Source organism: Ochotona princeps, chromosome 25, assembly GCF_030435755.1.
Source record: "Ochotona princeps isolate mOchPri1 chromosome 25, mOchPri1.hap1, whole genome shotgun sequence".
In the NCBI taxonomy this organism is placed as follows: Eukaryota; Metazoa; Chordata; class Mammalia; order Lagomorpha; family Ochotonidae; genus Ochotona; species Ochotona princeps.
In genome coordinates, this window is record NC_080856.1 from 24,416,664 (window position 1) to 24,433,416 (window position 16,753).

At 52.0% G+C, this 16,753-nt stretch overlaps 1 protein-coding gene across 3 annotated transcripts in view; it reads left to right on the forward strand.

The window, feature by feature from the left end:
* The first annotated feature begins 4,068 nt into the window (after positions 1–4,068).
* The window catches only part of PRKAG2 (protein kinase AMP-activated non-catalytic subunit gamma 2), a 234,917-nt gene continuing 222,232 nt past the window's right edge, over positions 4,069–16,753 (forward strand). For 2 of the 3 annotated variants that reach the window (XM_058654990.1, XM_058654991.1), the window contains exon 1: positions 4,069–4,885. In XM_058654990.1, coding sequence (XP_058510973.1) covers positions 4,772–4,885 — 114 coding nt within the window. In that variant the 5' untranslated portion in view covers positions 4,069–4,771. The remainder of the gene's footprint in view (positions 4,886–16,753) is intronic. The other variant, XM_058654992.1, reaches the window with a different exon arrangement.

Sequence of the window (16,753 nt, forward strand, 5' to 3'; positions counted from 1 at the left end):
CTCCATACATGTATTTCATGCTCAAAGCTCAACACAAAGTTAAGAACCAATACCCACAGACCTGCAGCCCAGTGCTGCAACCTACGGAGTCCAAGCTTGGCACCCCAGTGCATGACCAGAACAAAAAGCCCACGGTTCACACTGGGAGACAGTTATGAAGGCCACTGGTGCTGGAAGCCAAGGTTTCACTCCCAGCTGATGTTGCTTAAAAAGCAGCAGGGTCACTGAGATTACGGTGGCTTTTATTAAACAGGTACCTCTTCATGGTCACACACGCCCTGCTTGCTGCCATTCTGGAGAAGTGGTGAGCATGTGTAGGCACAGAGCTGGCCAAATACAGGCAGCTCCCTAGAGGAGGGGACACACTGCAAGGTTGTCACTTGGGAGAATGTGGCCCCACAGTTCACTTTCACCCGAATCCCGGGCACTTCTTAGATTTCATGATCAGGCCTGCTTTAGGATCGCTTGGCATGATGGCTGAAGGGCAGGTGGCGGTCATGGGGGCCCCAGAAAATCCCAAAGGACTGGTAAAGGGCATCCAGGAGCTGTGCTATCTCAAGTCTGCATTTCCTCTAGCCCTGGGCCTCTGCCTCCTCCTCCTCTATGGATCAATGTTAATAGCTCAGTGTCCATCAGCAGGCAAGGTTACACAATTACACAATCAGTGTCCATGCTTACAGAAAAATAAAACCTGCAATGTGGCTCTTTGCTCTCATTTTGTAATGCCCCCTTTTGCTTGGTATCCAACAATACTAAAGCATTCACAGAGGGGAGCTGAGTCTGGACCTTGTTGCGAAGAGGTAACTTTTGCCTGAAATTGAATCTCTGCCTTCCGGAATGTGTGACCAATGTGCTCAGCTACTCTGTGTATCACAGGAAATGAACCCAGGCAACTGGGGTGTTCCACAGTTGGCTCAAGACACCCCCCCAAAGGCAATCCTGAAGGCTTGAGCAAAACTTATGAAAGAAGAAAGAACCCAGCTTTTCAAGTTTTCCCATTCAGGTCAGATCAACATAAGTGGATATCAAAACCTTTTCGGCAAGTAGTCTTCCTGTTCCTCACGCGAAGGGACTAGGTGGTTCTCTTAGAGCGTTTTAATAGAAATTAGCTCATCGCTATGGAATGCCCAATATGGTGCCTGGAATGTCACAGGTGATCTCCCCAGTGCAGAGGATATCACGCGTGGGTGTGGGGACTCGGCAGTCACAGACCTCTGTCCACAGGCTACCAAGGTTCCGCTAACTGCAATAATCCATGTGCAGAGGGTAAGGGTGGACCCTACACCCATGACCTGTGAGAAAGTGTTGGAGTTCCAATATGCTGGACTAATAGACAAAATGGGGGGTTGGAAGGGTATGGGGGAGCAAATATGCTTGAAAAATTAGGCTAAGTGAAATGAAAACACCAGGATCCTTCCACAGTCTCTGTTCAGAATTTCCTTGACATAAACCCTTGACTTTTTTGTATGTTGCTTCTCACTTGGGCTGTGGACCATGACCTTGGGCCCAGCATTTTAAATCACCTTATCTGAATGAAACATTCCCTGGGCTGGGAAGCCTCTTAGTCTCATCTTTACAGCAGTCGGAGGAAGGAGATCAGGGGGCTGGATGTGCAATCTAAGAAGATGCCCCCAAACTCAGCCCTCAAGATAAGCAACAATCGATGTAATATTTCCCCAAATTTCAGATTTTTACATCAAGTCAGGAGGACTGGTAACAGTATAAGAGCCCTAAGCAAAAGGCGAAGTCAGTTGCACTGTCTTTTTGTAGAGCTGTCACTGTTTTGCTTTGTTCAGTAGATGTTAATTTGGAGGCAGACATAGAATATTCAGGAGCAACGGCTGCCAGGGGTCATTGTACAGGCAGTGTTGCTGGGGAAATTCACACTTGGCTACTGCCTAACATACCTGTGTGCGCCCCCAATGTGGTGCTGCGGCACACTAATCCTCAGCTCTTGGTGCATGCATCCCACATGGGCACAGGTTCTAGTCCCCGCTGCTCCACTTCTGATCCAGCTCTCTGTTTATGGCCTGGGGAAACAGTGGAGGATGGCCCAAGTCCTTGGGACCCTGCATCCGTGTGGAAGACCCGAAAGAGTTTCCTCTCTCTGTTTCTCCTTCTGCCTTTGTAAAATCTGCCTTTCAATTAAAAAGAAATAAATCTTGAAGAAGAAGAAGAAAAGGAAGAAGCTGTCTGCAGCTCAAGGTGGAGGGGAAGAGAGAGATTTTTGTAGATTGTCCCAAGGCAAAGTTTCTGTCTTCTCTCCATTCTTAGATTCCACCAATTACAAAATAAGTAATGACTTTTTTTTTTTCCGAAGAAAAACCAAACATCTCTGGTAAATATCTTATGACATTATCTCTAAGAAAGGGTTCATGCGACGCTCACAGCCCATATGGGTGAGCCAGTTCCTGTCCTGGATGCTTTGCTTCTGATCCAGCTTCTTGCCAAGGGCCTGGGAGAGCAGTGGAAGTCGGCTCAGTGCTTGGGGTCCCTGTCTGTCCAGCCCCAGTGTTTGGGAAGCAAACAGCAGATGGAAGATCTCTGTCTTCTCTTACACACACACAAAGAAGCAACAGTTCTTAAAATGAGGCAATGTAGTAAAATGCTTTAATTTGGGACCCTAACGCAGTAAAATTTGTACTCTCCAAAAAATGAACCCAGAAATGTACTCTCCCAAATTACTTTACTGGTGGGTGACTGTACATATTTCAAAGAACCAGTGATAACAGTGCACACATGGTAACACTCCCTAAAAATAGCCCATAAAGAAAATCTAGCACCTGCAAAATCACCAGCACTTCTTGCTCGGAAATCCTTCCCAGCGCACTCCCTTCTCATGGCCCCATCACCAGTTGGAACCCCTAGCTTACTGGATGCTGCGATCTGTTGCGGCTAGTGCGCCTGCCTTCGGATGTACACTTGGTGGCACTGAGCAGAATAACACGGACTTGATGAGCCTCTGGAAATCCTCTAGCTGGCCAGGCAGCTTCCCCTGCCATGGAACCTGGCATCTGTGCTCCTCCCCTCATCCCATCCCTAGCCTCTCTGGGTGTGGAAGCACCTTTCAGCCTGGCTTCTTCCTGGATTGGGGGGTGGAGGGCAGAGAGAATATAAATTCCTCGTACCTCTACTCCCTCGAGCCAGGGCGCAACCCACACTCTAGGGAGTGCACACAAGCTGCCAAACCGTGCAGAGGAAGAGGAAACGGGAAAGCCGGCTGCAGCGTGGGTCGCTTCTTACTGGGTGGGGCCATGCCCCTTTCCTGAAAGATGTCGCCAGAGGCGAACCCTGGCAGTATGTGCCGCCAGCCCCCTAGCGACCCCGGTCGCATCTCCTAGCTTGGTGACCTCCCTGCATTACTGATGACGTGAGGCAGCTGAGTTGACGTCAGCATTCTGGGAACTCGAATCGTTAATATTAGATCAGGGAACAGCCATCCTCACTCCGTATACGTAGGTGCAAATGTCGCTCCCTGGGACGCACCTGAGAGATGTAAACCCGCGTACCCCATCCCCCAAACAGTGAGCGGTGCCAGAACCGCAACCTGGCAATTCAAAACGGAAGGTGGCTTCCTGCATAGCGTTCTCCCCGCTTTCCCGGCCCCTCGCCTTGCATTTTTCTTTTTTTCAGCAATCTCTGGAACCACGCATTTTCCCGCAGTGCGAGAATGCGCACTCAGAGCGGACCCACTGCGCGACTCTGGATATGTCTGCAAGGGCCGGGTGATGGGGGCGCGGGGACGGAGGGTTAACTGCGTCCGGCCTTGAGCCGTCCCCGCGGCACACGAACTGCTCTCAGTGCGGGGCGAAAGACGTGCTAGTTAGTGCGGGGCCCCGTGGGCCAGGGCTTCCCGGCGCTGTGGGGACGTGGCACGAGCGCGTAATTCTGGGAGATCAGTCGCTAACAGACCCTGGAACAAGAAATGGAGCAAAAGCCAGCCGGCAGCGAGGGGTCGGAGCGCCGCGACCAGGACAGTGGCGCTGCGCCCCGCGCACTTCCTGTTCACCGCGCGCCCCAGCCAGCGTCCGAGCCAGGCCCGGCCCCTCGCGGTCCCCTCTCAGTCCCCGGGAATGGCGGCGGAGCTCGGGGTGAGGGGTCCGCGGGGATCCGGGCGCGTGGCCCGGGGCTGGCAGGACCCCGCGGGCGGCCGCCAGCACGCGTGCTGGCCGTCCCGCGACAGCCCAATTGCGAGGAGTATTCGCCTTTGCACCTCCTCTTCCCCTCCTGCCCTCCCTCTCGCTCCGAAAAGAGGACGGCCCTAGTTCCAGGCTCCGGGCGGCTTTATTCTGCGGCCCAGGATGGCATTTCTGCGCCCACCGTCTCGCTCTCACCAGAGTCTCCACTTCCATGCACTAGCAGAGGAGGGTTGTTTTGCGGATTGGTGTTTTTAATTGCACCTGCCTTTCGGTTTACCTCTGGGAATACGGGGGAGGAGCCGAGAGAGTGGAAAATGTTGCTTGGCTTTGCAAAAGGAAGAAAACTTTGTCACCCAGCAGGAGACCTCCACGGCTGGTGACCCAGCGAGAGCTCAGCCCAAGGGCGGGCTTCCACTTTGATTTGGCATCGGACGATTCTGTAGAAGCAGGACGTTTGCGCTCCGCGCTGCCCGCCGACCGCGGGCTACCTGCCCCACCCTCCTGCCGCGCGGAAGTCCCCACGAGGCGTCTCGGAGTGCAAGGGCTGCGATAAGGCGCGCGCGGCTCGGGGCCGGCTGCAGCGGGCCGGATCCCAGGGAAGGGTCGCAGCGATTAAACTTGTGCTTAAAGTTATGGGAAGTGCGGCCATGGACACCAAAAAGAAGAAAGACGTTTGCTGCCCGGGCGGGAGCGGCGGCAAGAAAAATGCCCACCAGAAGAGGCGTTCGCTGCGCGTGCACATTCCGGTGAGTGCGGGGGCCGCCTGACGCGCGCGCCCTGTGTGGCCGCAGGTCCCCCGGGGCCAGGCGCCTGCTCTCTCTCTCCCCACGCGCTGGACGGCGGGGGGCCCTCTGGGCGGTGCCCGGGATGGGGCGGGGGAGGGGGCGGCGGCGCGTCGTGTTGTTTTGCAGAGAAAGGCGCTCCGGGGGTGGAGCCCGCGTGCGGCTGCCTGGGACGCCGGGGAGGGGCGCGGGTGGGGACGGCACTGGGGCCTGAGGGCTGAGTGTGGTTGCTCCCCTCCGCTCCCCACTGTGGTTCGGGACTCGGGCTGGGCTGGGGGCCCTTCTTTCTGCAGTCTTTCTCTTGTCCTGTTTCCTAGGAGCATAGTTAGGGCCTCTGTGCTGTTTGGGGGTTCGGGGCTCCTGACCCATGCAAGGCTGAGGCGGCGAACTTCAGCCCGGGCCACGCGGCAGCCAGGGATGAACTTTGGGCGACATCGATCGGTCTATGGGTTGACCTTGTTCTGCTTGAGGGGCTGGCGGGACCCTGCAGATGGCCAGCCTGCGTGTGTTCTCCCAGGAGGGGCCCAGTGGGTTAGAGGTGGAACACACACACTCACACATGCCTCCACCAACCGTGTAAATGTCCACACGCCTCCGAGGAACTGGCGATACAGAGACATACAGCACAGACCACACACCTGCAAGCGCACGTGCAGGCAGAGGCAAGAATAGGCCGTTTGGAGAAGTTTTGTTCCCACTTCTGGGGCAGGACTCACTCCTCCTCTGAAAGCTGCTGGACCTCTCCTCCCTAATACTTCCGGCCAGCCACGTCCCTAACTGACGACTCCATTTCCATCACGAAACCCACTCCTGTGTTTGCTGACGGTGGCATTTCTTTTTGGCTCCTCCCTTCTCCACCCCAGCATTCTTGGGGGCTGCACACACCTGTTTAACTCTTGGATGAGGGAGCTAGGATTTAGTGGCTGGAAATCCAGAGGTTTCACTGGGTCCTTGGAGGAAGCTGCTTAAAGTGGGGTGCCTGGGGCCAGCGCAGGCAATAGCGCACAGTGGGAGGCCTGGGCAGTCATTGACCATTGCCGGTGTGTGACCTCCAAGGAGAGGACCTGAATGTGTCAGAAGTAGGCATCTGTCAAAAAAAAAAATGTAGTATTTCCATCTGCCTTGGAAATGCAAAACCACATGTGTCTACTGAAGTATGCTGCTACAAATCTCTTTTTAACAACCACCCCTGAAGTGACTCGTTTCACCACCCAGTTTGTCTCATTTATCAAATGAAGGAAAAAAGCGCACATTTCTCCTGCCTTCCAAGGGTGCTGAGATGAAATACATCATTGGGAAGCTCTTTACAGTTTAAAGTGTCATGGATGTGTGTGGCCGTCACATGTATGCCAGAGCACTGAAGGAAGAGAACATGGCAGTGCAGGGGCCACACACGAGGGGGATCCCAGATGCACTGAGTGGGGGGCGGGGCATGGCTGGTACTCTTGCCAGGAGCTGGTAGGACTGTAGCATAGAACCCAAGTCAGGAGCAGTGTGGAGTGCCCCGGGTGCGCAAGCTAGGAAAGAGGATGCTGGCTGGGACACTCTGCCATCCTCCTTGCTGCTTGTCATCACCCAGGTGGCTGTTCACAGTGTCAGCAGGCAAAAGCCTCTACCTTTATTCTGCTTTTCAGTGGCCTTTCACCGAGTGTGCCCCTGTGCCCCATGCTTTAGTGAGAGCTGAGCTGAAGGAGAGGCTGCGGTCTCAGACTTTAGAATGCTTTTGGTGGTTGGTGGTCCCATCGTGTAGTCATCCACCAGTGGTTATGCCAGGCTTGGTGAGAGTTGACTGCTAGATCCGTGCCAGCCAATGATCCAGGGTCATAAGATGAGTGACGCAGACAGCAACTGCTCATGGAGGTGAATGAAGGACAGGCAACTGTGGGCGGATGTGTTCAGGGGGACTGCAGACTTAGAGATGGGGGGGTGGCAGAAGGGAGGTATGGGGGCAAACTTGTGGGGTACTTGAACACCCCAGGGGGCTAGGGCAGTTGGTCTGGGGATGTGGAAACCCATTTCTTGCAGAAGAAAGCATTGGGGAAGGCAGTATAAAGCATGGTGTTTCACATCATGATATTCATGCGATGCTTAAGATGCACTTATACTAAAAGATAATCTATTGCTTATATAAAATAGCAGCTGAACTGGGTGTCCTGTGTCTTGTTTGGAAATCCTGCCTTGAAGACCAGGGTGCAGACTTTTTGCTGAAGGTGGCTGCTGCTCGTGCTGCGCCCCTTAAGCCTGTGCAGCCCAAGTTCACCTGTAGCCACGGTGGGCAGCTTCCTGCATCTTTCTCCTGACCATGGCAGGGGCTAGTGCAGGGACACTGGACATGTTGTGGTTAAGCTGAGGGGCAGTGGTCCACCACGGAGAGGTGCTGTGGGAGACACAGCCCAGGGTCTGCATTACTTGGTGGGACAGTTCTGTCTGGTTTCTCATGGGGGCTTCATAGGCGGGGGCCTCACATGGCCCCTAGCTGATAGTCTTAGTAGTGTATCCTTACTGGCTTCTCTGGTTTTCCTGGATAAAAATCCATGGAGAGCAAATGTGAGGCCTGAACTGGAGTGAGGCTGAGAGGAAACTTAGGAAGTGTTGACTTGGAGAGGAGGAGGAGGAAGGGGGACTGTTCGTACCTGGCAAATGGCCAGCGGGTGGATTTGACCTTCCAGTTCTGAGATGTGGTGTGAGGGCTGGCTTGTCAGAGAAAGGATGGTTCCATCACAACCCTGGCGGACCTACGCTGAAGACAGCAGGTGCACCACTTTGATCCAATGCCATTGGCAGGCATAGCATGTGGGTAACCTGAAAACAGATCCATGAACAGCAGCCAGTTGTGCAAGGTGAAGGAGATAGGCTGTCATTGCGCATGCCTCTGTCAGGTGCGTGGCCACAGGGGAGGTCCCAGGGTGCTTGTGGTCGAGGGACCCATGGTATTTGCTATGGGATGGTGACCATGGCTCCCAGCTGTGGCCCAGTGGCCTTTGTCTAGCCAGATCACCCATGCTAGGGCTTTCCAGGACAAAGGTGGGACTGGGAGCTATATTCTGTTCCCAGGGTTGGAGGACTCGCTGATATCAGTGCCCTCTGCCCATCACACCTATGGAGTCTGAGTGAAAGGAAAGGGCATGGGCCCGGCACGTTAGCCTGGTGGCTAAAGTCCTCACTTTGCACTTGCCAGGATCCCACATGGGTGCCGGTTCTAATCCTGGCAGGTCTTGCTTCCCATCCAGCTATCTGCTTGTGGCCTGGGAAAGCAGTCGAGGATGGCGCAAAGCCTTGGGTCTCTGCACCCGCATGGGCGACCTGAAAGAAGCTCCTGGCTTCGGATGGGCTCAGCTCCGGCTGTTGCGGCCACTTGGGGAGTGAACCAGCAGAGGAAAGATCTTGCTCTCTGTCTCTCCTCCTCTCTGTAAATCTGATTTGCCAATAAAAATAAGTAAATATTAAAAAAAAAAAAAAAAAAAGGAAAAGAGAGGAAAGAGCATCAGGACAGGGTGGGGGTGAGAACGGCAGCTTGGGCCTGTTTGCACCAGCCTGAGAGAGATGTGTTGAGTTTAGGGCACTGCTCCTCAGAGTGCCATGCATGCAGCTTTCAGGGTAGAGTCTCACAGTGATGGCTTCAAATAGAAAATCTGGGATGGATGTTTCGTGCAATGCTTGAGACGTTGCTTCATCAACTTGATCTCAGCTCTGCTTGTGATCCAGCCCTCCACTAACTTGCACGTTGGGTGGCAGCCGGTGATGGCTCCTGCACTGCAATCCTTGCCACCCACATGGATGGCAACCTGGCTGCAGCTTGGTCCAGCCTGGCTGTTGAGGGCATTAGGAAGAGCCAGCCAGCAAATAGAGTGCATGCGTTCTCTCTCACTCTGTGTCTGTTCTTTTCCTGCTTTTCAACTGAAGATGTGTAAATAATTGTATATGTATATCTAACCCTAGATCTCAGCCCAGCTGAATTGAGTTGCACTCTAAGGAAAGGACATGTATTGTTTTCCAGGTAGTTCATAGGCCTTTTTGGCTGAAAAGCTATTCATTCCAGGCCTGCCTGATCCATTTCTTATGTGCTCATGGATTATTCCTTCTGTCTGTTACCTGTCAGCCTGTCTCTGCTGCCTGTCTAATGTCTGTCAATCATTTCCACTTTTTCCAGCCATCATGGAGATGGGATATCTCAATGAGTGATTATTCAACCAAGGCAGGGCAGATCTGTCTTACAAAGATGCACACCCCAGTCAACCTCCAGCAGGGTCAACAATGTGGACCAACCTGCTGGGCCACACAGGAGGACTCTGGACTCAACCCTTCGTGCTTAGATACCTTTAGCATAGACTCTTACTGGGTCCCAGGAATGCAGCATCCTCAGAGCTGTCCTGAGGCTGCTGGGTTGAATCCCAGGGTGCTATGTTTCATGCAGGGCAGGTGTGCAGGCTCCCTGGATGTGGGCACAGCATGCCAGCTGGCTGCTCATTAATGCAGTGTTGTGCTGGACTCCTGAGGTTCCGGGCAGCTGGGGAGTGGCTCTCTGCTCCCCCTTCTTCTGAGACACTTCTGTCCTTAGGTTGTCACTGACCTCCCTTGGGCAACTTGGCTGGTGGCAGAGCTGGGCATTTTCAGGACCATACATTCAGTGGTTTGAGGTGCAATCCTGGCACTGAGTTCCCTGGCTTCAGTCTCATTCCCGCATGAGGAACACCCTCGCCGTGGCCACACTCCCGTTATGTGGCGGACGATACAGACCATCATGGTACGTGTGAAATCTGGGCTCCTGTTCTGCTGAGCTGTGCCTGCTCTTCTCCAGTTTTGTTGGGGACCTAGTTAATGGAGGATTTCAAGATCCGCATGATGCCAAGTCCCTGAACACTGCAGAGCAGCCTCAGGATGCATGCACCAGTAGATCCTGGGTCATCCTCTCCCATAGAGAAGCAACAAGCTGAGGTATTGTGTGTTCAGGACATCATCCTTCCACATATCCCAGACTTTTAGGGTTCTCTGTGTATTCCTGCTATTACTCTTTCTGTTTTCTTTCAGCTTCTCTCCTTCAATAAATCCCAACAAAACTAGAACATTCTTGCTGGTCGCCATTCAGGGCTTGCAACTAGGTCTGCACCGAAACTCTGCGTGGGCTACAGACATTATTGGGAAGCACTGTCCACTGCCCAGGTCCTCCTCACCTGCTCAGCCTGCATCTGCAGAACTTGAGAATCCTCTAGAACTTCCATTTGGGTGCATTTGTTTCACTGCAAGCGCCTTGCTGTTCCTAGATGCTTTTTCATTCTGTGAATGTCACTGAATCTGCTGCATGGAGCTCCAGGTATCTTGAAGTGCTGCTGGAGGGTCTGATCCTGAATTTCCTGTTCCCCTGCACCCACCTCTCTTACCCCAGATGTGAGCAGCTAGCACCATCCTACCTGTGGAATACTCACAGTTGTCTCCCGTTTCTCTAAAGTTGGTGGGCCCATCGGGTGGATAACCCCCAAATGTTGTCCGTGTCTTGAGTGTGCTGAGCAGCCATGGTGGAACAGAGTCCTTCATTTGCTTGGGCCGTTAACCATGACCTTGCTTGTAAGATGAGTAGAGGGGACACTCAAGAGCCAAGCTGTGTGCCTTGGGGCCAATCACAGTGAATTCTTCAAGGACCCCCCGGGGGTCAGCTGGGCAGCTTGAGCAGAGGAAATAATGGAATGTAAACTGGATGTGCTCACTGCCCATGGAAAGAAACTACACGTGGACGCACATGTTTTCACCTGCCTTGGAATGGCTCATCAGACTCTCGCTCATCTTTTTCGGAAAATAATTTAATCTCCATTCTTTATACTTCCTGTTGACAGGAAGCCCTCCCTGCCAACTCATGGGGCGCCTGCCAGGTATACTGTGACCTGGCAGCAAAGTTACTGATGATTTTCCAAGAGTAACAAATTTACTCTTGGTAATCCCAGGATACCGGCCTTTTCTCTATGAGACAGAGGCCCCGTCCTGTCTGTGGGCAAACCAGGAGGCGGGCAGGTACTGCCAAGGTGATCTCCATTCATGCTGGGGAAAGGAAGAGGAAGGACACAACAGGGCAGTGATGGAAGTCTAGAACATGGGGTCCAAACTTCTCCATTTGTAAAGAACCAGAGAGCTGGAGAACTGCTCAGAGCTCCAGTGAGGTAAGGTTAGGGCCAGGACAGGAAGCAGTAGATGTGTTGTGTCAGTGCCCACGGCACTACACCAGGTGTGAAGGACATAGAGAGAAGCATAGTGAGCCTCCAGGAAGAGATGCTGAGGGCCTCAGCCAGCTTCTTGGAGAGTGTGCACTTTGCAAACTGCAGCCCAGTAACAATGAGGCCACTAGGATGGGCCCTCCACAGGGTGACTGGGGTCTCTGTAAGAAGAGGGACATCTGCACACAGACACTCAGAGAAAGAAGATGAAGACTGAAACGAAGACCAGAGGGATGCTTCCACAAGCCAGCGGACATGGGGCTTCCAGAGAGAGAACAGGGAGCCCAGCCCTCGGGAACCTAACCCAACAGTGACCGTGCTGTGAAAGCTTAGTGACAGTAGCTATCAGATGATTCCCGTCACAGCCCTGGGAGAACCATGTGCACCAGTATTGGGGGAACTAGGGCCTGAAAGGGTGGGTCAATGCTCAGAGAGTCTTTGCTCCCCACTTCTCACAGCTCTTTGCATTTCCCCCCAAGATTTGGGTCTTTGCTTGTTTTTCCCTCTGCTCCTTGCTAATGGCGTTGGCATCATGCCTGTGACCCAGTGGCTGTTTGCACGGCTGGTGTGAATAGGGTGGAGCTGGATGGAAGGTTTTCACATTAGCTCAGCTGGCACAGGGCTGCTTGGGACCTGCCAGCCTATCTTCTGAAAGCTGAGCAGGAAGTGGAACTACCCTCCTCCTTGCCACCCCTTTGTATCCCAGGCTCCAGAGCTGGCTGGTTTCAGATACCATGGGGGAGGGTGGAAGGGAAGGCATGATTGTCATCAGATTAGATGATTGGATGATAACCTTGCTATAGGCCAGTCATGTGCTTTTAAATATACCATCTCTCTAAAATGGCCGATGGAATATTAGTCACTGTTGTTACTTGATTTACTGCCTTAGTAATAGGAAAGGTTCAGGCATCTACGACTCAGCCATTCTAGGCTAAACTTTTGGAGAAACCTTGGTTGTGTCCTAGTTGCATAGTTGTTTCTTTTGGCTGTGGCCTTCATGGGATGTCAAGAGTCAAGGCTGCCTCAAGGTCAGAGTTGCCAAGACAGATACCTCCAAATGGCGGCCATGCAGAGGACGAAAGCTCTATGGTGATAACTGTGTTTTTCATCTGGCTCCTTGCACATTTTTTAAAAAAATTATTCCAAAAAGAAAGATTTTTCTTTCCTACTAGTTCATTCCCATAAGTGTCTGCAACAGTTAGGGCTGGGATCATCCTAATCTAGGAGCCCGGAAGAGGTCTCTCTCGTGAGCCTTCACAGCTGTCTTCCAGGGCGCACGTTAGCAGGAAACTGGCTTTGGACGTAGAGTCAGGGCTCGCACCCAGGTACTCTGGTAGGAGACTCTAGGTGTCCCAACAGTGTCTTAACTGCTATGCCAAATGCTCACCCTGATCTTGTTTACAATAAAGTACATTCATTAAAGGTTATTTTTCATCTCTCCCCTGTCAATAATAAAAGCACCCCCACCTTTCATGTTTCCATAGGTCTCACTCTCTAGTTCTTCTTTCTCATCCTTTACTTTTGTGTCTTAAATAATAGTTTTTGGGTCCAGTGCGATAGCCTAATGGCTAAATCCTCACCTTGCATTCGCTGAAATCTCATATGGGCACCGGTTCATGTCCCAGCTGTTCTACTTCTGATCCAGCTCCCTGCTTGTGACTTGGGAAAGCAGTAGAGGGTGAACCAAGTCAATGGGACCCTGCATCTGCATGGGAGACGTGGAAGAAGTTCCTGGCTCTTGGCTTCAGATCAGCTCAACTCTGGACATTGCAGTCACTTGGGGAGTGAACCAGCAGGTGGAAGATCTTTCTCTTCTTCTCCCTGTAAATTTGCCTTTCCAATAAAAATATATAAATCTTAAATATAAAATAAAGCAAAATAGTTGAGTTTTGGAATAAGCACTAACTAGGAAGTTGGGAGGTCCTGTTCATAGATCTATCACCTTGGGCCCAGGTAATAGACTCTTCTTGGCTGCTCTGTCATAGCAACCAGGGGGCTGTGACTCACGAGGTAAACAGGTGTTCTTCCCCGACTCTGTGGTGTATGGGGCAAAGTGCAAGGCTCAAGGGCATCACTGGCCACAGTGGCCACTCCCTTCCCACATGGCTAAACTTGGGGCACACATCATGCAGTCTGTTCACTGTGGCTTCAGGTTAAAACAAGATTTGTTCTTTTTCCCAATTCTCCAAAACGGCTTGGACATTCTTGTAGTGTAGCCTGATGTGCCCGATATCTGGGCTAGTTGGCAGCTGGCCTGGGGGCCCCAGGTATCCTTGTTCATACATCTCTCCATTGTCCAGTTGGCTGCATGACAGCTGGGTCATGGGGATACTTTGGCCATGGGCCCTATAGGCAACCCAGGAGGACTCGGGAAGCCAGGCTCAAGCATAGAACATGTAGTACAGACTCAGGAACTGGAAGGGCAAGGTCGTGAGCACTGGGTGAGGAAGGAGTGATGTGAGATGGACCAATCATTCAACCTCTCACAGATATACTTTAGGAGCTTGTATAATTAATATCATAAATAACCCCTATAGCAATTATAACATATGTTGTTTAAACTAGTTAATTCTATAACATTTTATGTGTAGATGTGTATTCTTTGTATACATGGTGGTTAAGATGCTCACATCCCACGAAGTGCCTTACCCCCCACTTTGCTTGTTAAGTGTATTTAGAGATTTCTGAAATGGTCTTGAGTCCAATAGATAACTTTTACTGAATGTCAGGGGGCAATGCCAGGCAGAATGAGCTCCAAGAGGAACTTGGCGAGGAGGTGTCCTGTTGGCTGTTGGCCAGGGGTACAAGTGTCCCAGAGGACATATGATGGCCCCTGGGAGCCAGAGGGGGTGGAAGCCCCTCCTTGGAAACCTGAGAAGTCCTGTGAATGGCCAACCACAAGGCAGGGGTTAAACCCTGGGTTTTCTACCAGAGGACTGTCAGGGAGAGAGGAGACCCTTTCTGGTAGGGGTGTCAGTGGCCATGGGGTGAGGGGAGGCCTGCTTGGGAGGCAGCATCCTCAGACTGAGAGGGATGCCTGCTCTTCACATTACAGAGCAGAAATCAACTTCAAAGCAGTTCAAAACAAAACAGCAAAACAAAACAAGAGTTGTGGGCTGTGAAGTGCACACAGCCCAGCTCTAGCCTTATTGGGGCGTCTGTCTGTCCACCCCTTTCCCCCCAACCTCCACCACTGCCTTGGCTCACTCTCCTGTAGTCACAGCAACCTCAGTGTTCAGGCGTGATTTTAAGCCAAGATCTGTAGGCATGGTGTGCAGACACAGAACTGACTCACATACTATGGTCCTGTGTGGCATCCTGGGAAGTGACCACCTGCTCCTCTGGTGACGCCAGCTGACCTCTCCTGAAGGTTCTTCTTAGAGTCTCTGTGCCTCTAGCCCTGGGCCTGAGTGGTAAGGAAGGAAGGCAAGTCTGAGTGGCAAGGGGAGAAGCTGGGCTGGGAAGCAGTCACAATGGAAGCCCTGGCCAAACTCCTGGAACGTTCTGGACCTGGTATGGCCCTTAGGAGTTGTCCCAGATTGAGGTGAGGGGCCAGGTTTCTGTTCATATACAGCACTGCTAGGAAGAGGATGTGAGCGTGGATGAGGCAGATGCCTCCTGTAGAGGGACCCTTCTGAGTGCTGGCGGGTACCCATGCCCTCTGCACATGGGGGAACCCAAGGGCCACTCCACAGCAACCACCAGGCCACCTCTCTTTCCACATTGAATCTTTTTTCTTCCTGTAGATGTTTGGCCCGACCCTTTATGAGACCTAGGCTTCTTTAAGCATGCTGTGTGCTGGCACCTTGTCAATCAGTGCCAGTCACCTCCCATAGCTGACACAAGGCTGATGGTGATGATGATCATGAGAAAAGCAGAAACCATGCTGAAATAGTAAGAAAGGGAGGAAAAGAGCCAATATGTTAATTTGGAACAATCTTCGTGAATGGATTATTTACCAATCTCATGGGAGCTGCATGTTGCCAAGACAAAGTTTCTAGACAGATCATTTTTGTTGGTTCAATACAAGAACCAGTTTAGGAACATTATTACTGTGTTAGCTTATCTGTTTAGGTAGGTATTTACTTTCCTTCAGCTCCTGCTTGGGAAAGTTATTTTGGCATTTTGTACCACCTAAGTGGTTAGTAATTGCACCATAATCTGCCAGCATGTGTCCGAGAAGGTTCAATAATCCTCTGGTTGGAAACCAGTTGCACCTGTACAGCCCCAACCTCTCTGCCCTCTCCCCACTTCTGGGAACCTGGACAGGTCCTGGGGCCGTAGCAGGCAGAGCACCTGCCCATTGAGGGGACAGATGTAGACCTGGGTTGCCCACTAAGTGGGCAGGCATAGACCTGGTAATGCTCCTGAGGGGACAGACGTAGACCTGATTATGCTCCTGAGGGGGCAGATACAGACCTGGGCATCATTCCCTTTTGTCTTGGAGTGAGTAGGGCAGTGGATGGTTTTGTGTACTCTGCAGGAAGGATGAATCTTAAGGGTCCAAAACCAAAGCTACAGTCCTGGTACCTCTGTTCCTCCACAGACTAAGCTTCCTGTTAGACACAGATGCCAAAATTCTTGACAAAACCTCAGCAAGCCAAGTCTCACTGGTGAGGGCCCCACACACAACTTCCTTAGTGGGGAAAAGCTCAGAACATTTATTCTACCATCAAGAACAAGCCAGACATCTGCTTGCACCACTCTTACTCAGTGTAGTGTGGAGAGTCTTACGCAGAGCCATAAAGCATGAGAAAGAAAGGAAGGGGACCCAACCAGGAGAGGAGGAACTAAAAAGCCCTTGAAGATGTCACCAAATCTTGTTTGTACTGACAAACAAATGCAGGGAAGTGAGAGCAAGGTGCTGAATGGTGCTGGGTGCAAGGTGCAAGGTGCTGGGGCTCCAGAAATTTGGATTTTATTTCTCCCAGCAAAAGAGGCAGGCCACTCTAGGTACACGGTGAAGCTACTAGATAGCCCAGATTTTCTGAGGATTCTTTAACATGGCGATGTACATTATTCAGTTTTATTCCTTATAGTACTTGGGCTAAACACATTTACAGATTGCTTCACAGGTCTCCACGTTTACAGGGAGACAGGCCAAGGCCAAGGAGTAAAAGCCAACATAAACTCCTAGGACAGAAGCTGTTAAAGGGAAGTGGTTAGAAACAGCCTTGGCCTTGGGCTCATAGGTCAGGAACTTGAAAGCCAGGTCTCTAGTGAGAGCTAGGGTGGAAGGCACGAGAGATGAAAGCTGGCAGCCCCACCTAGAAGCAGAATCTTGAGACTTGGGGACCCCTGCAGTCTCAGTGGCCTCCATGTCGTCTCCCACAGGCCTGCAGGGCCCTGTAGGGTCACCATGAGTGGAGGGCAGGCGGGCAGGCTCTGGAAAACATGTGCTAATGTGGGTTGCCCTGTTACAGCCTGATGGCCTTGGGCAGTTGGCATTCCCGGAACCGAGTTACCAGGTAATGGGCTTTATGACCTCTTGCCTCTGGGGGCATTGGCCAGCTAAGAGGAATACCTTGGCAATTCCACATCTTGACTTCTGAGAAGGAATATCATGGGCCTTTAGGGCACAACCGGGCCCCAATCTGCAGGTGGCCTGGGGTGAGGCAAGAGGTTATGC